Source organism: Pithys albifrons, chromosome Z, assembly GCF_047495875.1.
Source record: "Pithys albifrons albifrons isolate INPA30051 chromosome Z, PitAlb_v1, whole genome shotgun sequence".
Classification (NCBI taxonomy): domain Eukaryota; kingdom Metazoa; phylum Chordata; class Aves; order Passeriformes; family Thamnophilidae; genus Pithys; species Pithys albifrons.
In genome coordinates, this window is record NC_092497.1 from 32,222,958 (window position 1) to 32,247,957 (window position 25,000).

Below are 25,000 nucleotides of genomic sequence, written 5' to 3' on the forward strand. Positions count from 1 at the left end.
TTTTTGTAACACAATTCTCTGGCAAGGCAAAACAGAATAACTCTTCCTTGTGTAGGCAACACATCCTCCTGAGAATGATGACAGGACAAATAAATTTAATAGAAACATCCAGGATACAACACTGAGAGTATCATCTTTGTCTGGACAATGACAAATGACAAACCAATTTTGGAGCAGAACCATATAGTAGCAGTAGAAGTAGTACTAATAATAACAACAATAATAATAAAATGTGAAATTATTTTTCTTCATTTCTCCTTTCCCTTTTTTTCCTTCTTCCTCTTTTCTCTTACATGTGGGTTGGAGTCTTCTGCAGTGATTGTAAGAGAGCTCTTCTGCTCCCAGCAAGCACTTTGAACACACACTGCAGCCAAAGTTGGTGAAGCGAGAGGGATAAGAAGGGGCAGTGATGATGGGAGGCAAGGCATCAAGCTGAGTTCGCACAAGAGGTTCAGCCACATAGAATCTGGTCATTAATGTCCATTAAATGTTTTGGTTTGTGTCCAGCTTACTTAATACAAAAGTGTCATGGCAATAAGATGAAGGTCCCTGTGCCAAAAGTTTCCATGTAAATTTCCTTTCCTATCCACCCTCTTAGGTTATATTAAGGACAACCTGCCCTGTTGCTGATTTGTACTTTCTTATAGGTACTACAGAACTAACAACATAAAGTATGCAGCAAGGTGAGATATTTGGAGATGTGATCTATTAGAGCTTTGAAATCCTGCAATGTAAAACATCCACAGGGCCACATATCCAGAAACTTGACTATAAGGTCAGTGACAAACAGCAGTGAGAACATGTCTGAATATCTGAAATGCATTCATCTCCAAGTGATGTTGACACATCCTAGAATAACAGGCTTATTTGTATGAATACAAATGAACTAGCCTGAATGTTGCACTCCAAACCCATGAATCAGCAAACCCAAGGCCCTCCAGTATATTGTACTTACAGACTGTGAGATCCAGACATGCATCTTAAAATCTAATGGTGCTTAGATTTTATCTTTCTGAATCAAGGAAAGGCTTTTGTGTTCCCCCTTTTGTTCCAGACTCAGTACAGTCTTATTACATGATTTGACCATAATCATGTCTTGCGATGCTAAGTCTGTTTGTTTTTGAACACAGAGTGAATTGTGATATTGAATATGTTACTTCTGGATAGACCACCCTTTGTCATATCTTTTTCGGGCAGGTTCTGCATGATTACACTGGATTTTTTCTTGAGATGATTAGGTCTAAGACTTCTAATACACTGGTATTGAAAACACAAGCCTCTACCATTTTTCACTCTTATAGCTATACTATTTTCAAGAAAGGATCTTGCCAACTGAAAGCATGATATAAAGGGAATTTTATAGTTGGATAGAAATGGTTTGATACTAAAGTCTCTAAAGTTTCTCTTCAAACTCAAGTATGCAAATTAAATCAAATTGAACAAAATATCCCTTAGAGAGGACAGAAAATCATGGTACTTGAGACAGGTTTCAAAAACTGTTTTCCTCTTCTTTTACCTTGATCCTGGGCAGCATTTTTAAAGCATATATAACTTACGGGTTAGGTTGTCATTTAATAAACTCATTTATTACTCAGTAGACTTTCTTTAAATAGATTTGTCTATTTCAATTCAAGGCATGTTGTCTCTGTGTAACTCTACGGAAAAGCTATGCAGTCATCTTTGTTATTTTCTGCAGGATTTGGAAGGAGTAATCATAATAGCTCAGCAGATTTCAAAATAGTAATAGCTGTAAAACACCCTGCATGAACTGTTAATTAGAATAATATGTACTTAAAATAAATGAGACTTTTTTCATGGTCCCCAGTCTCTCAGCAAACTCAACAAAAAACAGTGGCTATGCATCCATTTAATTTTTACTTAATGCCTATAATAAATTAAAGGTAATAATTCAGTTTAATTATACTCTAATCAAAGTTATTATTCAGCACTACCTTTGATTTTCCTAATTAAACCAGCTGGCATAATTTACTTTACAGATGTGTCTAAAAATTCCTCATATTTCCCACTTTGCTGTTCCATTTTAAAATATAACATACAGTTGCATGCGTATATGTACAATAAATTAAGAATATTGATCTCAAAATTTTCTGAAAGAAGGTTTTGCCAAAGTTTCCTGTACTGATATTATTTTAATTTACACCATAGATGCTATCCTAGATGTTTGCTATATTCAGTTCAATATTTCTCAAAAAAGGCAGTCAAGATCTGGACACAACATAATACACATATTTGTCTGCTTATTATTATTGCACAGTTACTGTGATTGCTTAGTGAAATCTATGTTTGGCTGAGTATCTAGTCACACCTCAAAAATTATCTCGTTTTAGGAATATTTTGTCAAAAAGAAAATTCATCTTTTCTGCTTCCATTTGCCACATCTTATTTTAAAATGACACAGCTTCTGAAAATGAAAGGGAATATAGAAAAAGTACCTTTACCTGAATACCTGAACATGGGAAGGCATGGTTTACTAGAAACAAAGACAGCAGGTTCATCTTGAAGTAATTTTTAGTCTGGAAACAGCCTATTAGGGAAGGTGGTAATTACAACATATATTTACAATCTGTCTATATTATATTTCAAACTAGAGATTAACCTTAAATGTTTGTATTTCTTATCGGTATATTTTTATGTAAGTTTTAAAAAGAACTCCTGTTTCTCGAGTAGAAATGAAAAAGCTTTTGTAGTCAGAGCCAGAAAAAATATCCAAATATATGGAAATATTTAGATCTATTCAACTACCCATGGGCAACTACAGGTAGAACAAGTTGGTAAAATGAAATAGAAATTAAATTGTAAAAATAATACTTTAACTTGCATCAAATATGACTGCAATTATTTTTTGAAAGATATACCAAACTTTTTCGGCATTGTTATCAGAAAAATACCACTTAGAATTTTATAACTAAATACTGTGCTTCCACGACAGGTACTTATTTAAAATATAGACCTATATGTTGGTAAAATGAAATTCATATGGGTTCTGTAGGGTATCTTCTCATATTACTGCTAATAATAACAATGAAAAATAAGGTTTGCAGGCATGATCCATGCTCTTAGCAAATTATTCCACATTCTTGATTTACATCATATTTATTCCAAGTTTGAGAGCTTTGAGGGTTCAATGAGAAAATGGCTGAGTTCTTCTAGTACAGAAATTCAGGCTGAACTCACAATTGTCTTCCCTATATGAAATATAACATTCAAACTAACATATATATGTGTGTGTGTGTATATATATATATATGTGTGTGTGTGTGTGTGTATATATATATATATATATTTAACCATAAAACTTTTTTGAGCAAGTTCCCCTGCACCCTGGAGTTCCATCAGTGTGCCCTTAATCACAGTATTGTGAGTTCTCTGAGACCAGACAAAAAGGCTAAAACAAACATGGGTGTAGACTTTTTTTAGATCATCACTCCTTATTAAACTCATCAAACTTACATCAAGAAATCAAGTGAAACAAGGCAATGAAAGAAAGGAAGAAAGAAAGAAAAACAGTCAAGGTTTTGCCTTAGAATTTCTTTGCAACTCAGATTTGATGAGCTGGCACTGCTGTGCAAAGTAGCATTTTTTAGTCATCTTATTTTTGCAGAATTACATCACTGTCTCACAGTAGTTTTAAAGGACATTGAAGATGATGATTTCCAGTTGACAATGAACAGAGCTGATAGTTCAGGAAGGACTGACCATGAGGTCACTATCAAAGGAAAATGCATTTTTAGTTTTATGCAAAGCAAGTTTTCTTCTTCCCTTCAGAATCCTTTCCTTTGAAACATGCTGTGCACTTGTGCATACTGGCCACAAGTACTCTTGTACATGAGAACAGATCCAGGAGATGCATTTTGATGCCAACTTACCATTCTAATGCCATTCTCAAAGGCCTGACGTGCTAGAGAAGCAGGTCCATCCACAGTCTTACCATCATCATCAGGCCCCCAGCTGGCACTGTAAATGTGGATGTGCTGGGGATTAAGGCTTAGAGACTTTGCTTCTACCATATCTGTCACATCTCCATCCAGCATCCGTACACCTTCAGAATGAAAAATACAATGAACAGGATTGAACAACTCAGAACATTTCCTTCCTTTTTCCCCTGAAGAAAATTATTGTGTATAACACTGAACTGAATGATTACAAGGATTTTTATTGTTGTTACACAAAAAAACTCCAAAAATCTGTTTGAATATGTTTTTTCCAATGAAAAAAAAATCTTTAGATTAAAAACATATAAAAAGGGACGAATATTTTGGTCCTCCTTCAAGTTTTAGAAATTATCTATGTGTCATTTATCCATTATACAGCCTTCAAACTTCCACAGCAGAATTTTTGGCTAAAGAAAATTTAAAAAGATACTTGAATCTTGAAATTTTTGTATGTGTCCCTGAAAGATAAGAAATTAATTTTCTTTCTCCGTTTATACTGCAGTGAAACTGCAGCATCTAATTGGAGTCACGGACAGTTCTAAGCATGTTAACAGATGTAATAAAAGGATCTCTACTGACAAATAACTTTGGGATTATTCTTTCACTGTGTGACGCCACAAGGAAGAAACTGGGAAGAACTCTTGCTACACACTGGAGCAAGGCAATTACAAGAAGTTATGAATAAATATGTAACATTATTCAACCTGAAATGACAACATTATGAACATACTTCTCTTGCAGAAAAAGCTTTTGTAAGGCATAATCTGAAATTGTGTTAAAATAACCTGTTTCATGTGGGTTTGGAGAAGTCAGTGTGGCAGTGCTTCAAAGTGAAAGGCCTCATGATGTTTTAAGAGACTGAACAAGGTAAGTTAAAATTTGCAAACAGAAAATCTGGAAGTTCTTTTGACTAAGTGTAACACTTTGACAGTGGTTAAATCTGACTGATAAAACCACCAATGCCAGTTTTAACCTAAATAACAAAAAGGACCTAAATACAGCTAGTGTGAACATGTGAACAAAGGAAGGCTCAATATTAAATAAAAATTTAATATAACTGTATGATAAGACAGAGGAATTATTACTTCCACAAACAAGTCACATGCTCTTTCCCCTTTAAAAGGCCACTGCCTGCCTGCCTGCCTCCCTTCCTTGCAGGAATTCTGTAGTTAGTTAATTCTGCTGATCACAAAACCTTCAAACTGCATTTGGCATGTGGTGATAAGGCAACAAAAGAAGTGCAGAAGGCAATTAAAAGACTGTGTTAGCAGACTGTTCCACCTAAGACTTTAGAGCCCTGCAAACTTTTCCCAACATCTGCAGTAATTACCAAATTGTAAGTGGCATTTAACTCATGAATCACAGCAAACATGCAAAACTGAGCTGAAAGCAAGCTTTCTTTTAAAATGCTTGTTTTTAATTAGCATCTGTCTTAAACATAAAGAAACAGCTGAACTAATTCCTCATCAGCAGATGACAATATACATCCTTTGTGTCACAATTCAGTGTAACTGTTCTCCCATCAGGACTTCAGACCAGCCAAGTAACTAAGCACCCAAATCCCCACAGACGCTTTTCAATTTCTGTAATCAGTTTGTAACAATCATAGCACACCTTCCCGTAAAAAGTCACCTAGGTTCTGTACATGGTCATTTGCTTTGTCCGATTACTGCAGAGAGTAAATTTAAAATAAATGACCTATCACTTTGATGCACTGGTGTCTGTCTTTCAGTAAAAGGGACTGCAGCTTAGCTAAGCAAAAACTTGTGAGGGTTTTTTAATAAGAAATTTGTCACAACCTGTGAAAAACTTTTATTCCCAGGTTGTAATTTTACTCAAAATTTCTTTTCCACAGATTACATCCCCACTTACAGCATTGTAACAGAAAGCTTACATTTTCTAGGGATCTTGTTTTCGACCTATTTTTTGTCAGAGGTTCTTAAATGTTTGGAAATGAGACAAGCAGTACAAATACATTTAGGAAAGGAGGGAGCATTATTGATGGGTATCTTGCTAACAACTTCCCCTCATGGAGATCATGAATTGGATTTGTTTAGCTGCCAGTACTTGATGGAATATTGACAGAACAGATTTTTTTTCACTTTTGCTTTATCTCCTTAGTATTGCTTATGTGTCCAGAGATGCTTTTTGGTTTGAAGTAAAAAACACTTATCTTGATGAAACAAGTTCAACATCACAACCTGTCAGCAAGTGCTCCTCTGTGTAAGGAGAATACCATTGATTTACCTCAACTGTAGTTTCTTCCTCAAGAAAGCCCAGGAGGGTCTCTAAATCCCTGGGAAATAAGCAAGGTGACTACTAGTTCAGCATGATATGATTCAATATTTTCACACTTTATTTGGCCCTCTCCCTGAATACTCAACTGTGTAGCTTATGGCCTTTCTGAGGGAAAGGTGAGAAGCATGCCAAGCAGAGGTCAGCAGCAGTAAAACTTAAATATATTCACCTAGTGGAAGAGGAAGCTTAAACACCCTTTCCTGAAATTCCTGCTTGCCTCTGATTTTCTGCAGATTATCTGCTGGGCCTCCCGAAGGCCTATTTTCAAGTACAGATGCTTTTAAAAGGTTATACCTCCAGTGAGGTTTACCACTGTTACCAATTTCCAGCTTTCTTTTAAAAATAAATAATTAAAAGGCACACAGTCTTTGCTGTTCATATCACCTGCATCCATACTATGTCCATCCGAATCAGTTTTTATAATATATTTAGAAAAGGCTATGAGTCAGCTGATATTCCTAGAAGGTATTTATTATTATTGCACATTCCTAATGCTTAATAAATAATAGCCTATTAAGATGCCACTGTTACTCCTGGAGAACTTTTCAAGTCCATGCCCAGGTTGTTGCAGGTTGTGTGACTATTTTACTTACAAATGAAACTCCTGCAGAAGTCATGACTTAAATCTTTCAGTGCATTAACTCTCTTCTGATTCTGGTTTGACAACTTGACAAACTGATGTCACAGATGCTGGTACATGGCTAAATGCCACGTCCTCATGAAACAACCTGTTCATCTGTCATAAACTCACTCAGTTGACCAGTCCTGATTTTCTAAATCACTACGACAGAGTAGTTTTGTGCAGGCAGGCTTTCCACTTGAGGGCAAATTTCTTTTATGCATCACTCTTATCTTACCCTGGATCACGTGCTGTCTACCTGCTTGAAGTCATCAGGAAAACAGAAAGCTGACATGAGGATGATGATGTGTGATTTGGCTAATTTGAAATGCAGCTGAGCTCACATTTGATTTGGATCAAACTTGTACTGATCTAGTAGCGAACAGATGCAGTATTATTAATTGTGGAATCATGGCCTCAACACTGTCTGCTCATATTTTTAACTGATCTCTGGTGTATATATAGGTAAACATGTTTCTGTTTTCACAGATGGGCTTTATTTTAGGCTCTATTTCAAAAATTAACAATTAATGAGTTAGAGCTACAGATCCTTCTATTGAAAGCCAATATACCAACCCCAGGACTTCATCAAAAGTTCAGGATAAAACTTCACTAGAGTGCTACAACCTGCCACAGACAGCCTACATTCTAGGAGACATGTTGATGACATCTTGAGAATCATTGCTACAGACTAAACTGATGAACTTAATAGAGCAGCCAGTGACTAAGAAGTCACAGAAACTACTTAGAACCTCTTGGCTTGAACAAAAATGTGTCATTGAATCTTCGTTTTCAGGCAATAATCTGATCACACAGAGAGATCAAAAGAACGTTCTCTCCAACCACAGCCAAACCACAACAACATGTTATGTTTTGACACTGTTTATGCAAGGTAATATTCCTGATATGTACATTTACTTATGGTTTGTCACAGTTCATCACTTAGGGCTCTGAATATGTGAGAAAACCCAATTATCCTAATTCTGGGGTTTGTGTTTTCATCAAAAGCCTCACTTTCTACTTTCTGGGTTGTATGGAGAGGCAGTGTTCCAGAGAGCACTGCAGAAGGGCCACTGCAGACAAAATCCTTCGGTACTGGCATTGAACAGGCAGTTCACAGCTGAGCTTCACTTGCTAACACAGCTAGGTTTCTTGTCAAGAAAGGTCTGAATGCACCATTTAGCACAAATGGCTCTTTGGTTATTTTTTTTGTGGGAGATTGTTTCACATACCTCCAATCTTGGCATTAAAGGAAATTCCTACTGTGCAGTGGGAGTTGTTTGCCGTGGCTGCCACTTCTCCAGCACAACGGGTTCCATGCCTGCAGTCAGACAAACATTTCTAAGTAAGAATAAACCATTAGGATTAAATGCTTTGACTTTGCTTATCCTCAGGTGCTAAAGCTAAATGCACAACTATCCACAATGTCTTGCACTACTTAACCCCTTATAGCAATTTATATCCATGTTACAAAATTCCTCTGAACACATTTTAACGTCATTATCACAATCATATTAAACTCTTCATGTCTAATGGAAACATGCACAGTTTGTAATAAAGAAATATAGTAATAATACATCATTCACAGCAACAGAGAGGAGTCTTAGAGATCAGTTTTTAATTTGAAACCAGATCTTGGACAAAATGTTTGTCCAGCATTCTCCCACAACAGTTCATATTGCTAGTATATACATCTCCACCCAGCCTCCAGAGGGCACACTCTCCCATGAGGAAGATGAGATTACACCAATTCCCACACTGCTGTTTAGAGGTGAGCCTCAGACTGACTATGTGCCAAGTATACTCAAAACTTCTGTATAGGCATATCCTGGTCCTGCCTTGGGCCAACACTGCAAGCTTGTTGTCTTTCTGCGGGCAGAAAAAATGTCTGAGGCACCCTTCACATCAGATGTATACTCTGAGCCTGGAAGCAGAGCTAGACTGCAAGTATACAATCTCAAGAAGCTCCTGAAGGAAAACACAAAACCTCCAGTGTTTACTCCCTTCACCACTGTACAAAGCCACAGTGGGATGCCTTGCCCACCCTTGATCTCTACCAGATGACAGCAGTCATCCATATGGTCCCATGATTGGAAGGCTGTATGTGCTTTTTGTGGCAATATGGGTTTCACAGCATGTTTTCTACCAGTAAATCATGCCCTCACCCTTGTGCAGTTAAGCAGCTCCATTGCAGAAATGTGACACAAGCAAGAAGGAGCAGGCAGGGAACTTTAGAGATGTGCTGTGGAGAGGAGATACAGAGTTTCAGACCAGACAGGAAAAGAGATGGGGAATAGATGAGAAAAATATAAAGATTATATAAGGCCTGGGTACCCACAAAGAAAGAAGTTTAAAAAGTCAAAGACAAAAATAGATAACAACATAGCAAGCACTTCAGAGAAGGCTAACTGAGGTCAGTTGACTACACAGGCACTCTTCTGCTGGTGGTGGTTGACAAACTGCTTACACATACATCTGGAGAACACAGGTCTTTTGAAGGAAAGTTGATGCTCAAGAATTACTGTTGCTTTCCCTTGGTACAGCTAGTTTTGGGAAGAGTCACTCCTTATTTCATTATTATTAGTGTAACATCTTCCTGCTATCCTTGTGAAACACTTAGACACTAAGATAAGTTGTTTGGAATGGATTAATGTAAAACAAAATAACAACAAACAGGCCTAGGACAAAAAGGAGAGGAAACAAAAAAAAATACACAATTCTAAACTGTCAGAATTTCAAAGAAGATAATTCAGTTTGTCAGACAACTAAGATACTCATAATCTACAAGAAAAGTGTAGTCTTTATTCACTAAATCAAAGCAACAAGTTGGATGCTGATATATCCTAAAGCTGGATCAAGGTTTCACAATTAAATGTATATCTCAACCAATTTCCTACTAATCTGTCACAATTCATTATTTAGTTGCTAAACGTGATCAGACTACATTTGAAGTTTATTTTTCATATGAAGATTAATTTTAAAGACTAATTCTTCTTCATTTGAAGAAAGCCTGTTTGACTTTAATTCATAAACTAATGTCTTATCCATTTGACAAATTATTATGAAAAGCCTGAAGTAAATAATTGCAGAAAGCACAGATGAAAAAGGGTTTATTAAGATCCTTTTATTTAAAGTATTTTCAAATGGTCTCCTAGCTCTGTGTTGGAAGTAGTATCTTTTAAAAATGTATTAATATTTAAAGAAAAATGCCTGTCTTAAGAATTCTTTACATGACACAATTCTCAAACATCTCTTCCTCTCATTATGATTTTGTTAAGTATCATATACAAGTTTTGAAGTGTTATCACCAAAGTCCATGTGACTATACTCTAGAAATGTAGAAATACCTGCACACACCAGATCAGTGCAGATAATTTATTAACAAATCATTGCCTGCCTGCTGAAAGGCATGTGGCCAAGCTTCAGCTTCCTAGAGGGAGACTGCATTCCCAAGAAATTCCTCATGGGTACGAAGTCTGGGAAGCACTGATGGGAGGAAGGTTTTTCAATAGAGAAAATGTAAAGATCGAAGCCACACCTGGAGGAGGGAGAGTGTCTGAAGAAGAATGGTAGGAGCAGCTCAAATTTCTCCTTGGTTCCAAGTGAAGTCTAAGGATAACTGCTACTTTGGTAGCTATATATCCAATAGCCCTGTCAAAAGGGTCACATTTCTACTGTATCATCAAACATGCTGGTCACCCCAGGTCCACGTACTGTGTGCAACACCAGGTCTACTGAGACCTGATGGGATGGCCCTTTCTAAAAGGGGGAAATGGGTTTTCGCATCGGAGTTAGCAGGGCTGATTGATAAGAGCTTTAAACTAGATTGAAAAGAGGAAGAGGACAAAGACAGACTTGATGGAATGCCAAATTTGGGGCACTGAGTGCTAGTCAGTTCACTACTGAGCCCTTTCCCAATGTGTTTCCTACAATGAACTGCACTTGAAATGTTCCTAGCACCAGTGTATGTAGTTAGAGAAACAAGCCAAGAGGAAACAGAAGCTTTGACCCAGTATGAGAGGTATGACATCACTGGAATAAACAAAACCTGGGGGGATGAGTTCTGTGACTGGAGTGCCATAGTGGGTGGTAACGGGCTCTGCAAGAGCAATAAGGCAGGGCATGCAATACAGGGGAGTGGTGGTGTATATAACAGAAGGGCTGGAATGTACGATACCTGCAGTTGGAAATGGCATAGTTGAGAGCCTCTGCATAAGGATTACAGGATAACAAAATAAAGTTGATGTCATTGTGGAGGTCTACAATAGGACAGCCAGCTAGGACAATGACAGTGATGAGTAAATTCTTTAAGGAATTAAGGAACATCTCTCAATCAACCACTCTTGTCCTTACGGGTTATCCTAGTTACAGCGGCCAGGACCAATTTATCACTGTGTGGGTGTAACCAAAACTATGTATTCTACATCCTTTACGTCATGTCTCATGAACTGTAAATAATAAATCATTTGCAGGAGCTGCCCAGGACACACCTGTCCACTCAGGCTACAAGCTGGGTGTTAGAGAACTCTGTGAGATAGGGGAGTGTTCCTATCTTCACACCAATGACTTATATGTGATAATTTCCATCTGGGGAGGCATTAGCACCTTCACACCCACCTGAGGGGTCATGTCTGCTAATGGCCATCAAAGATTCCAAAAATATTCCATGACTCACAAAGTTAAATCACCTATTGTGAAACTCCCTGCCCCAGGGGGAGGTACTGTGCATTCCCACCTGAAGCTGAGCATATATAATACTCGGGTGTCCTAGTTCAGCAAGCCAGGACCAATTTATCACTGTGTGGGTGTGAACAAAGCTGTGTATTCTAAATCCTCTATATCATTTCTCATGAACTGCTAACAATGGACCATTTGCAGCAGCTGCCCAGGACACACCTCACCACTCAGGCTGAAAACTGGATGTTAAAGAATTCTGTGAGATAAGAGCTGTGATAACCACCCTCCAGGAAGTCATTAGCATCTCCACATCCAGCCTGAGCGGTCATGTCTGCTAATAGGCCATCAACGATTCCAAAAATACTCTATGACTCACAGAGTTATAGATCACCCTGTTCCCACCTGAAGCTAAGGGTATATAATCTTCAGGTTTGTTGGATCCTGAGGAGGACCAGAACCTCCACAGGACTAGAACCACCACTCTTGACCAGACTGTGACAGCATCTACAGGTTTTCTTTCCCTTCTTTTTACTTTGAACTGATGGAAACCATGTGAGGCTCAGCACAGGGGCTAAAGCACACCATTCTGTTTGTACCCCAGAGGGCTGAGTGATACTTCTGAGTTTTGTGGGTTAAAACCAATTTTTCTTCGTATCATTGCATTTATTGTAATATTTTTATTAAACTGTAACTCTGACTTATAATCTCTTTTGTGTTGTGTTCATTTCTCCAGCCGGTTTACTTTTAAACCAGCACATGGGGTTTTTGGACTTGGGGTACCATTTGTTGGATCCAGAGGAGAACCAGAACTTCAACAGGACTGTGACTGCTACTCTCAACAAGTCTGTGAACATCATCCTCACCAACAGGTTTTCCTTTCCTTTTACTTTGTATTCACGGGGACCACATGGTGCTCAGCACAGGAGTTAACAAACACATTATGTTTGCATCCCAGGGTGCTGGGTTATATATCTGGTTTTGTGGGTTAAAACTAATTTTTTCTCTTTACTATTGTATTTATTGTAATCTTTTTAGTAAATTGTAACTCTGACTTGTAATCTCTCTTGAGTTGGGTTCATTTCTCCCACCAGTTACCTTTAAACTAGCACATGCGGGACTTCAATTTGCCAGATGTTAACATGGAATACCAATTTGCCAGATGTTAACATGGAATACCACAGAGCTGGTACAAAGAGGTCCAGAAGATTCCTAAAATACCTGTGTCATAACTTGATGGTACAGGTACTTAGACAACTAGAAAAAGTTCTCTCCTTGATTTGTTGCTTTAATTTGTTAAAAGAGAGAGGCTTGTGGGTTAAGTGGCCACAGGTGGCTGTTTTGGCCAGAGACCATGCAGCAGTGTCTGGCAGCAGAAGAGCCAGCAAAACTTCAACTCTGGAAATGAGGAGAACAGACTTCAAGCTGCTTAGGTTCCCTGGTGAAAGGTGCTGGTGTCCATCAGTGAGGGTCACTTTTCAAGCACCGCCTCCTAAGAGAAGAGGAGCAGGCAATTCCAAAATGCCAGAAGTCAAGGAGACAAGGCAGAAGGTTGCCTTGACTAAGCAGGGATCTTATTCCAGAGCAAAGACAAAAAAAGTAAGTATATGGACAGTGGAAGCAAAATCAAGTGACATGGGAGGAATAAGGAGACCCTACTTGCCACTGTAGGGAGCAAATTCATGTGGCCAAAGCTCATTTAGAGTTAAAGCTGGCCAGTATTGTGAAGGAAGATCAAAAGAGCTTTTTTTAATACAGCAAAAGGCAGTGCAGAAATAATATTGGGCCATTATATGGTAAGGAAAGTCTCCCAAACAGGGACATAGACAAGGAAGAGATGTTTAATGCTTTCTTTGCTTCTATCCTTAACACTGATAATGCACTGTTAACTGCATTCTACATTTAAAATGGAAATAATGGAAGTTATTTTATTAATTTCAAGGTCATATGTATAAAAGTGCACTTTTTACAATCACTTTTGCATTGCGTGAATTAATAAGTGATGAAACTCAATTTATTTTAATCTGTTTTTACGCATCCTTTAAGAAATAATCTGTTGTCCTTTAGGAATGGTAGTCCCCACTTCAGTGCTCTCACTAAGACTCTCTAAAACACACTGATGCACTTGCTCCCCTGTTTTTCCCTCCCCTCCCTGCTGTTGCAGGATGGACAGGAGAATTGGAGGTACAAAACACAAAGATCATTGGTTGAGATAAGAGCAATTTACTGGAAACAGTAATGAGATAAGAAAATGAACAGTAACACCAACAATACTAGTGAATAGAGGGTATAAGAAAAGCAATGATTCAGATGGAGAAAAAAAAACCTGACACAGCATCAGATGGCTCCCTCAACCATGTTTTCTTGACTGGAAGGAACGCCTTCTCCCTGGAAGAGAGTCCCTTTCCCTGACTCCTGACAGTGATGTGAGACAGTATAGAATAACTTCTATATTCCAGCCATGACCTCTCCCAGGTACTGCAAAAATTAACCCTGTTGTGGCCAGAACCTGGGTATTATCCACCCCTTACTCTATACCATCTATGTCATGTGCAAAGCCTGCACCTTTCAACTCTATACACATATATAAACAAACACAAGTATCATTCCCATCATTAATGGCAGTCCCTTCAAGATGTCTTTTGAGTTAATTTAGTCCATGACTGTAGGTTTTATCCAACCTAATGTCTTCCACGGCTTCCAGGAGGTTATGAGCTGCATCAGGAGCTCACGACTGGTACATCTGGTGCAGTCCATATTCATTGCCCATGGTTATGGCATACAATGGCAGTGTCATTCAGCAACTAGTATTATACAATTCAACATTACAGACTGTTCTCATCCCAAAATCAAATGCCCTCGAGGCACATATCCCTCTGCATTACCCACCAAGTGCCCTCGGGTCCTTGAGCAAAACTAACCCCACAGATCAGTTTGTCTTTGCTTGAGGCAGGACTGATCCAACTTGTCTTCCACAACACATTCTTCAAGTACACCAAGGAGACTTCTTCTCCTTCTATGGTATGTGGAAGTTTTGATTGGACAGGGTTAGCTCTGTTGGTAGGAGTCTCCAGTGTTAAGTAACTAGGTGGCCTTTGCTATATGCAGATCCTAAAGTTTGAAGGTCCCATTGCTTTCAGTGAGGTCTTTAACAATCCATTGTAGCATTCAACTTTCCCAGGTAAGTCTACCATCATCATCATGACTAGGCTTTGTGAATGAAGATTTGGGAAGGGGTCTACCCACATGGGGGTGTTCTTCAAGACTGCACAGTGGATATTTTTTTAGGTGAAGCACAGCATACGCAAAACTGGCCTCACCCTTTAACTCCTAAGGTTCATCTGCCACGGCTGAGCAAGCTTGGACGGTGACAGGACTAGAACCTACAGCACCTGGTATTCCTAGGAGGTTTCCCATCCAAGTACTAACCGGGCCTGACTCTGCTTAGCTTCCAAGATCTGATGGGATCGGGTGCCAGGGTGGCATTTAAATGCCTCCAGAGGGGAGTACATGATAGAGAATATGACCTACTCACTCAATACTGTGCTCTCTGGCCCAGGTGTCGATCAGGCTATTTTTGAAGTAAGTCCTACTGTCCAACTCAGTTCTTTCTCAGGTGCCATGTTGCCACAGAACTTGTTTTTCAAGGCTCCTGGCAATAGTATGAGGCACAGGGTATGTCTCCAGCCATCTAGTGGATACTTGTACCATTGTAAGCATGTAGCACTTGCCTTGGTGGGTTTGCAGGAGTGTGATGTAATCAATCTGCCATTCCTTCCCATATTTACATTTTGATAATTGTCCACCATACCACAGAGGCTTAACCCACTTGGCCTGCTTGATTGCAGTACATGATTCACAGTTATGGATAACCTGGAAGAGTGTGTCCATAGTTAATTCCTGCCCTTAATCATGAGTAAGTATGTTGCAACTCCTCCCTGATGATCTGAAGAATCATGGGCTCATTGAGCCAGAAATAATTCACCTGTATGTTCCCAGTCCAGATCCCCCTGAGACACTTTAATCCTGATAGCCTGATCCATCTGTCCATTGTTAAGATGTTCTTCAGTAGCCCAACTCCTGGGTACATGTACATCTACATAACGTACTTTTACTGCCAACTTCTCCATGTAGGCAGCGGTGTCTTGTCACAATTCAGCAGCCTGGATGAGTTTCCCTCTGCACTGCTAGTTGGTCTTTTTCCATCAGTCCAGCTACTCCTCCAGAGCATTTGCCACCATCCATGAGTTGGTATAGAGGTAGAGTGCTGGCCATTTCTCTTGTTCAGCAGTACCTAAAGCCAGCTGGATGGCTTTCAGCTCTGCAACCTGACTTGATCCACCTTGTCCCTCAAAAGCTTTTGTATCTCACTGTGTAAGACTCCATACAGCACCAAAAATTCCAGTTTTCATGTATCCCTACAATACGGCAGGAAACATCAGTAAAGAGAGCATATTGCTTTTCATCTTCTGGTAGCTGATTACGTGGTGGGGCCTCAGTATATGCCAACTTCTACTCCTCCTCTTCTAATACTAATTTGAAATTTTTGCTTTTGGGCCAGCTTGTGATGACTTCCAAGATCCCTAGGTGACTTGGGTTCCCTGTTTGAGCTCACTGTGTGATCAGTGTGATCCACTTACTCCATGTGGCATCAGTGGCAGGATGTGTGGAAGGGACTTCATCTTTCAACATTCAGTCTGTCCTTCAGTGCCAACCACCTCTGAAGCAGCTCAAAACCCTTCATAAACTGCCCGGTTTTCTTTTTCAGTTTGGGTGTAGCAGGTCTTGGGTCCTTGGTACTCCCAACTCCAGAACCCCAAGGGTCATCCTAGAGCCTCCCTGGGTACTTTTTGCCAGATACTCCAGGAAGGACCATTCTCCCTGGCTGCAGTGTGAGGACCTTTTTCACATTTTGTCCTGTTCTGACTGACCCAAGGGCTTCTGCATGGGCAATCTCTGGTTTAATTAATTCAAAAGCTGGTTGTTGTTCAGGACTACAATTGAAATCACTCTTTTTCTGGATCATATGATAGACGGTTTACAATCTGACTTTAATTTGTAACATGCACGCTCCAAAAACCCACAGTGCCTAGGAAAGCCTGTGTTTCCTAGGAAAGCCTGTGTTTCCTTCTTGTGGCTTGATGGGTATGTAGCTGTTATTTTGTTAACCACATTCATTAGAATTTGATGGCATCCATCTTGCCACTTCTAAAAACTGAACATCCTGGGCAGGTCCCTTGACCTTACCTTGCATTATGGCAGAACTGGCTTTCAGGAGGATCTGAATTATCTTCTACTCCTTTCTCAAAAACATTCCCTGCTGTGTTGCCACACACAATGATGCCATCAATGCACTACAAGTGTTCTGGAGCCTCACCTTTTTCCAATGCAGACTGAATCAGTCCATGGCAAATAGTAAGGCTGTGTTTCCACCTCCGGGGCTGTCGGTTCTGGGTGTACTGGATGCCTCTCCAGATGAAAGCAAAGTGGCCTGCACTCTGCTGCCAATGAAATGGAGAAAAAAGCATTGGCAATGTCAATGGTGGCACCACTTTGCTGCCTTAGACTCCAGCTCATATGAAGTTCCAGTATGTCTCACACAGCAGCACTCAGTGGCGGTGTGACTTCCTTCAGCCCCTATTAGTCTACTGTAAGTCTCCACTCTCCACTGGACTTAGGCACTTGCCATACAGAACTCAAGAGCAAGCGAGCCTTGGTGACTACTGCCTGGCTCTCCAGTTCATAAATCATCTCATGGATGAGGGTGTGGTGTTGTCAATGGTGCACTGTCGTGGTAGGGATTGGTGCCTGTTGTTCTTTGACCCTCAGCAGTCCCACAACAGAAGTATCCTCTGAGAGACGAGGAAAGGTACTCAGCTGTCTAATTTCCTCTGTCCTCACAGAAGCTATCCCAAAAGGTCAATGATGACTTTTTGATCCTTTAAATACCCTCTCTTGAGTTAATCTATGCCAAGACTGCATGGGATTCTGGACATGCCATTCATCCCCAGGCAGGCTCACTTCAGCTTCCACTACAGTCAGCTGCTGGAATCCCTGTCATCCCAGAAATTGAGATGAATTCTGCCTCTACATATCTTCATGGCATCAGGCTACATTGTGTGACAGTGTCAACTAAATCCTCATACTCTTGTGGGTCTGATGCGACAGTCCAATAGATCCAATTGCTCCTTTCCTCCATTTACTTGAAGTCAGCGCCTCTCTAGTTCTGTTCATAGTATTTGTTGCTCACTTCTTGTAAATATGTAAGGGAGGTCCCTTCAAGAGAATCAGAGGTAAAATCAGCCCTCCTATTCTATGAGAGGACTTGCCCAATGGAAACCAGAGTGGCATTTACTGTGGTGGTTGTTCTTCCTCTCAACTCATTTACCTTTGCTGCTAGGGCAGAGGTGGATTTTCCATCTGGCTTCCTCATGTCCTCTGTGGTCATGCAGGTATAACCACAGATTACATTGTAGTGTGTACCCTCTTTCCCTAGCAGGGGGCACTTACTCCCAAGTAGCAGAAACTGCAGTCCATACTGGCAAGACATGGGACATTTCCTCTCTAACTTTCTTGAATATTTTGAATTTGTCTGTAGTCTTAGACAGTCTTTCCACAGCTGAGGTGCAGGTCAGTAGGGAGGAAAAGAGACGATCTTCATATTGCTGGAGTTAGGTAGTCACCTGAACCACTGTTTGTTCTCCTTCTTTCATTGACATCAATGTCAATGAGTTGGTGTACAGAAATGGCACACTCCACAGGAACTTCTGCCACATGGTTGTGTATGCTGAAGCTATATCCATGTTATTTGGGCACACTGTTAGATCATCCTTGAGAGAGTCACCTCCAGAGACTGAGAGTCTATGCCCTCTTCCTAAACCCTTTGCCAAAGCCCACATCCTGGGACAAGGATTCCAGCTGCCTGGCTTCACTGCTATCTAGTTTCATATCATAGGCTGTGATATCTCATGACTGGAGCACCAGATCACCAGGGGCTCACTCAACTGGTGGCTGAAATCTTTTTGCGTATCTTGGAGTTCACCTGGGGATAGGGACTGGGTAATTATTCTCTGGGTGCTACCCAGTGACGAGCAGTGTCAGACAAATAGTAGCCAGAGTCTAGTACACTGTAGTAAGTTACTTCTCTATTGAGTTGCCACAGCATTCTTCTAGCAAATATTATGTCACTTTAAAAGGGTCCTGTAGCTGTTTACAGGTGAACTCCCAAGTGATTGGAGGAAAGAACTTCTCACCAAACCAGCCCACTTTCTTCCACATTCCATGCATTCATGACTGTTCATCCTCAGGGCAGATCTCTGAGTAAATTTCTTAGAAATCATTCTCTATACATCTCTAAACATGGTATGGACCACACTGAGGAGACCTGGCAGGCTTTGCAACAAGAACATACTTTCCTTTAACATCTGAAGGGAACTAAAAAATCTCAAAAGCTGTTGTAGCAGATATGAAGAAATGGGGGTGAAAAGCTGGGGAAATTATCCTCCCCTGTTTCCTCACCAAACAAGTACAATTAATGGATTCCCAAAGGCAGTGCCTGAGGTTTGAGTAGAAAAGCAACAGTGAATACATATTCCAAATGACTCTCATTGCCCTTGATGCTATCATGTCATAAACTGATACCACACAATGCAGCAATTAAAGAAGAAGATGAAGTAAGATGAGGAGAAGGAGGAGGAAGAAGAAAAGAAGGAGACATAAGGAACCAGGAACATCCTGTAGATGTTAATTAAGCTTGCCTCTGAACGTTTAGAAAAAGAAAATATTCAGAGGTAGTGTCCTAGTTCAGCAGGAGGGACCAGTTAACACTGTGTGTGGGGTGATCAAAGCTGTGTATTCTACCCACTCTATTCATTCCCCAAGGACAATGGACCATTAGCAGCAGCTGCCCAGGGAGCCATTATCAGCTTCACACTCAGCCTGAGGGGGCGGAGCTGCTAATGGGCCATCAACAGTTCAATACCCCCTGGCTCCCAGAGTTAATCACCCATTGTGTGAGTCCCCGCCCAGGGGGAGGGACTGGCTGCTCCCTGAGGGTACATAAGTGGTGGGTAAGAAGACCTCGGGAACTTCTCGTCGGATCCAGAGGAGCAACAGGACCTTGACAGGAGGAGATCACTGCTCTCGCCCAGACCACAGCCCTCGCCTGCACCAACAGGTTTTTCATTTCCTTTTGCTCTGGACTTGGGGGAGCCACAGGGGTCTCAGCACAAGGGCAAACAAACCCCCTTGGGTTTGTGTCCCAGGACACTGGGTTATACTGCTGGGTTTTTGTGAGTTGAAAGCAATTTCCCTTTTGTGTCAGTGTATTTATTGTAATATTATTAATAAATTTTAGCTCTGACTTATAATCTCTCTCGTGGTGGGTTCATTTCCCCTGCTGGTTTGCCTTTAAACCAGCACAGGTAGTGAAAACAGTTTCAAGTAATTTGAAAAGGCCCTGCCATGTAAATAGGTCCTGCATCTCAGAGCATCCATCTCTGACAACTATTCTTCAAATTCTAGAAACATTGTGATCACGTATTTCTTTGTAGTAGTTTATTTATCCTTCTAGAGATTTTCAAGCTCATCAAGAACACAAAAAGCACAGGGGCCTATAGCATTTGAAGCCTCCAGCTTTACATGACACTATAAAGTTATAGTTCAGCCCACTTCAACCTGCCACCAATGAGTCTTTTCAGAATGGAAATTTAAGGAAAAAAGAGTTTCAGAGTATTTCAATGCAAGCCTGTCACAAATATCTTTGCACATATGAATAATTTAATAAGGTTTTCTAAGAGACATGCAGCACAGGAATTAGTTTGTAAGCAAATGAAGAAAACAGTGAGGAATTGAGGGGTGGTACATTTTAATAGGCTGAGCTTGAACAGGGTGTTTTTGATAACTGTCAATTTCTTTTCTAAGCATAATTACATATAAATATATTTCCTTTGCATAAAGACAAAGCATTAGTCTAAAGAAATAACACCCCACCTTAATCACTAATATAAATTAGAATGGAATCCCAGGAATGGGACCTGTAACATTAACTAAACAATGTGGTTGGCTGATGGAAACTGAATACAGTAGGAGCAAATGAACTTTAGGTGTTACAATAATTTTCAAACCTCTATAGAAGAGAAAGAATGGAATTTTAAGTAGCCATTGCTACCTGTAGGAAAATAACTGAGCTGGCATTTATTTTTTGCAAAACTCTTCCTCAGTTGAATTTTCAATTGTTTTCAAAGTGCTCTCTCACCCTGGAATATATTTGTAAACAGGGAAATGTGGTATTTGAAGGACCACAATGTAATAACAGCTGGAATAAAAATGTATTTTAACAGCACTTTACTGCATTCCAGACTAATGTCTTCTGTAGCACACAAGTAATAATGTCGTAGAGTTGTTCATATATAAATGGTCTCTAATAAGCTAGATGTTGAAAAATACTTCCCAAGGTGGCACTAGGTTTGGATGTTGTTCTACAAACATCTGAATAAGGACATATAAAGGAAACTATCAGAAGTTAAAAGCATAGGCAAGTAAAACATCAATCTTTTGTGTTTAAAACACAATCTGCCGCAGCTGAAAAATAGTAAGAATGAAGCTACTTCCCAAAGGAGACATATTTGGATATTAACACTGGAGAAAGAGATTACAGAGTAAATGTGAAAAACAAGTTACACAAATCTCCTGTATGAGATATGAGGAAAAATGTCAAAGACTCGAGTGTCATCATAGGCAAGATTCTGTTTCTCAGCATCACAGTATTGTAATGTACTTACAGCACAGGACTGGAAGGTCTCTTGAGTCAAGGTCCCTAATGACTTCATGCATCATTATGGGATGATACTTTTGGAATAATGTGAAAATATCTCATCTATTTCTCATAAATAAAATCAAAGATGACAACATTAAAACCAACACATGGGACACTTCACATGTCAGACACTTGAATCTTAAACCTAACATCATGGGTAATAGCAATGCTGCCTTGCCATTCTCCCAGTATTTTTGAGCTGTTAGCAGTTAATTTGTCACAAGTGTGAAGTTCTGATATATGCCCAGGAAAGGAATATGTCTCCACAATATAATTAGAATTTTACAGTTTTGTTTTAGTGAGAGGATGTTAAAGGTTCAAAACAAAAAAAGGTGGTGTGGGGAGGGGTCCTTCAGGGAATTTCTCTCTCCCTACCAACACAAAGGTTTTGGGAGCTGAAGCCCCAGGACCAAGAACAAAAGGTGTGGTTGATGACTCTAGATTCCAGCTCAATGGTGGGGGGAAAGTGAGGGGGAAGGGAGAGAAGTTTTTCCTGGTGCTGGAGTTCACTTCATTTTGGGCAGCTGCTGAAGCCACCGTTTTGCTGAGCTGGTGAGAGCATCTAGGAGGGAGCTCCTTCTAGCTCTGCTCTTCCCCCCTTTCACCTCCATTCCTGGGTGCCCTGAGCTTCAGAGGGAGGGGGAGAGAGAGAGAGGGAGGGAGAGAGAGAGAGAGTGAGTCACGGCTGCTTCTGGATGCGCTGCAGACTTCCTGAAGACTGACTTCTGCTGCAGGGAGGTTGCTAAGAACCACTAGCCCCCTCCCCAACTCCCAGAGTTTCCTTCTTTCAACAAAGGACAAGGAGAGAGTCTACTCTTCCCCACAGAAGTGGGGCAGAAGTTTCATCCTGCCCCACGTGACTGCCATTACCATTGTGAGTCATAGAAGGCCGGCACCTCTTCCTGCCTCTTGTCTCTACTTTGCTGGAAAAAAGACTGGGGAACTGACTTAACAGCCAGCTGCAATGCAGCACTGCCAACCTGCTGTCCATAAATATAATGGCACCAGGAAGAGACTATCTCCTGTTTTGAGGTTGTTTTGGTATGCTGGAGGTAGTTTGCTCTGGTCTATTTATAGTTATATATCTATCTCTCTTGCTCTCTCTCTCTATATATAGTATAGAGCAGCCAGGCAGAAAGGAACCTGGGGGTATTAACTGACAGGAAGCTCAACATGAGCCAACAGTATGCCCAGGTGGCCAAGAAGGCCAATGGGATCCTGTCCTATATCAAAAATAGCATGGCCAGCAGGACCAGGGAAGTGATCCTTCCCCTGTACTCTGTGTTGGTGAGGCCACAGCTTGAGTACTGTGTTCAGTTCTGGGCCCTTCAGTTCAGGAAAGATACTGAGGTTCTGGAGCGGGTCCAGAGAAGAGCAACAAGGCTGGTGAAGGGACTGGAGCATAAGTGCTATGGGGAGAGGCTGAGGGAGCTGGGGTTTTTTAGCCTGGAGAAGAGGAGGCTTAGAGGTGACCTCATTACTGTCTATACCTACCTGAAGGGAAGTTCTAGCCAGGTGGGGGTTGGTCTCTTCTCCCAGGCACTCAGCAATAGGACAAGGGGGCACGGGCTTAAGCTCTTCCAGGGAATATTTAAGTTGGTTATCAGAAAAAAAATCTTTCCAGAGAGAGTAATCAGGCATTGGAATGGGCTGCCCAGAGAGATGGTGGATTCACCATCCCTGGAGGTTTTTAAACTGAGATTGGACGTGGCACTGAATGCCATGATCTAGTAAAGGGACTGGAGTTGGACCAAGGGTTGGACTTGATGATCTCGGAGGTCTTTTCCAACCCAATATATTCTACGATTTTATGAAATAAAGCTTGTTAGAAAGTTGCTGCTAGCAATTTCAAATGTACCACCTACAGTGAACATTCTTAGACTTGAGAAAGTTTACTATGTACTGGCTGCACCATATTATCTACACAGTAAGCATAAAGAAGAACTTTGGATGAGAAGGATGCAGGTGAAGCTGTTAATCATCTGTTTTTTGAAAAAGTGCTTAACTAAATCACATAAATTTGCTTTTACACTTGCTTGTATTTCACCACCTTTTACTATAGCATATTTACATTCTTAAAAAGTAATTCTTTTTCGCTGTAACAAGATACTACTGTTCTCATTTTACTGAAGAGGTACCAAGACCCTGAGCTGCAAATCTCTACTAGATTGGACTAAAATACTTACATCTTAACAATTATAATTTTGGGAACAAATACTTAAATTCTACACACTTTTTGTGTTTTGTTAGCAAGTCATCACATCTGTAAACAAAGCCAGGAATAAAGCTTCAGACTACAATTTCTCAGCAAGTTAGCTAACTGCATTTAAGACAGTAAGAGGCAGGAGTATTTTACTGAGGCAGGAATGTTTGGTTCCACATTAGCGCTTGCCCATGGTAGAGATCTGCTCTGTGAATCAGAAGACTTGACGCTGCATCCTAATTGAGCATGAAGAAACCAAGAGATGTAATTTATTTAGTCAAAGCCTTTCATCTATTTGATCCTATAGCCAGCAAGCTGATTTTGAAGGTTTTCAGGGGTCCTTTACCTGCCTTGGTGTTAGCTTCCTATGTATTTGAAGTGTCCTATATACGTAACATCTGCAAATAATGTAAGTTCTTCTGAGAAATTTATCTGTTGTTGCTACATGCAATAACTGAATTTATAAGAGTCAGAGGAAGTGAAGAAGTAAAGATGTTTCTCTTTTTTCTGCTTTTTTTCCTACCTGCATTGCCCTGTCAGTTATGATGCTTTTCACAGAGAAATGGACCAGCACAGCAACTGTGGGATCAGTACCTTTGTAATAGCTCCACATTTGGATACTTCTCTGGACCAGAACATATCTACTACATATGCAAAAACTAACTTATCTCACCATACAACATGTGGTCAACTTCAACATGAAATCAAGGCTGCAGGAATAGTGCTTCGGATATCTATTACCATCAAGAAGTGTTCCAAAGCTTTAAGCTAATAAACCCCTGGGAACCAGTAAATTATTAAAAGGGTGTGGTATTGACCCCAACAGACAGCTAACTCCCACCCAGTGACTTGTTCCCTCCTTCCCATTGGGATGGGTGGAAGAATTGGAAGACCAAATAAGAGAAAAACTTGTTATTTGAGACAGAAACAATTCAATAAATAAAGGCAAAAAATAAATAAAACATAATCAAGTGAGGTATAGGCAATTACTCAGCATGTTCCACCTGCAGACTTAATGCCCAGCCTCTCTTCAGTCAACAGTCACTTTGGCAAAAATACTTCCCAGCTTTAGGATTGAGCATGACATTGTACCTCATGGGATATCCCTTTGCTCAAGTGGAACTAGTTGTCCCAGCTGTGTCACTTTAAAGCCTCTTGTCCCCCACCAGCATCCTTGCTTGAGGGGGCAGCATGAGAAACCGAGGCAGCCTTGGTGCTCTGTAAGCATAGTTCAGCATTACCAACACTGTTTTGGTCACAAACACAGGACAGAACCATGACTAACACTAATGCCTACATTCTTCCACTGAATCACAGAATCACTGAGGTTAGAAAAGACCTCCAACACCACTGAGACCAACCTTTGACTGATCACCACCCTGGCAACTAGATCATGGCACTAAGGTCCACATCTAATAATTTCTCGAACACCTCCA

The 25,000-nt window shown here is 40.4% G+C and overlaps 1 protein-coding gene across 2 annotated transcripts in view; it reads right to left on the reverse strand.

The window, feature by feature from the left end:
• The window catches only part of PCSK5 (proprotein convertase subtilisin/kexin type 5), a 199,014-nt gene that overhangs the window by 91,869 nt on the left and 82,145 nt on the right, over positions 1-25,000 (reverse strand). For both annotated transcript variants that reach the window (XM_071581350.1, XM_071581351.1), the window contains exons 6-7: positions 8,103-8,191; positions 3,888-4,060 (exon numbers count right to left, since the gene is read on the reverse strand). In XM_071581350.1, coding sequence (XP_071437451.1) covers positions 3,888-4,060; positions 8,103-8,191 — 262 coding nt within the window. The remainder of the gene's footprint in view (positions 1-3,887; positions 4,061-8,102; positions 8,192-25,000) is intronic.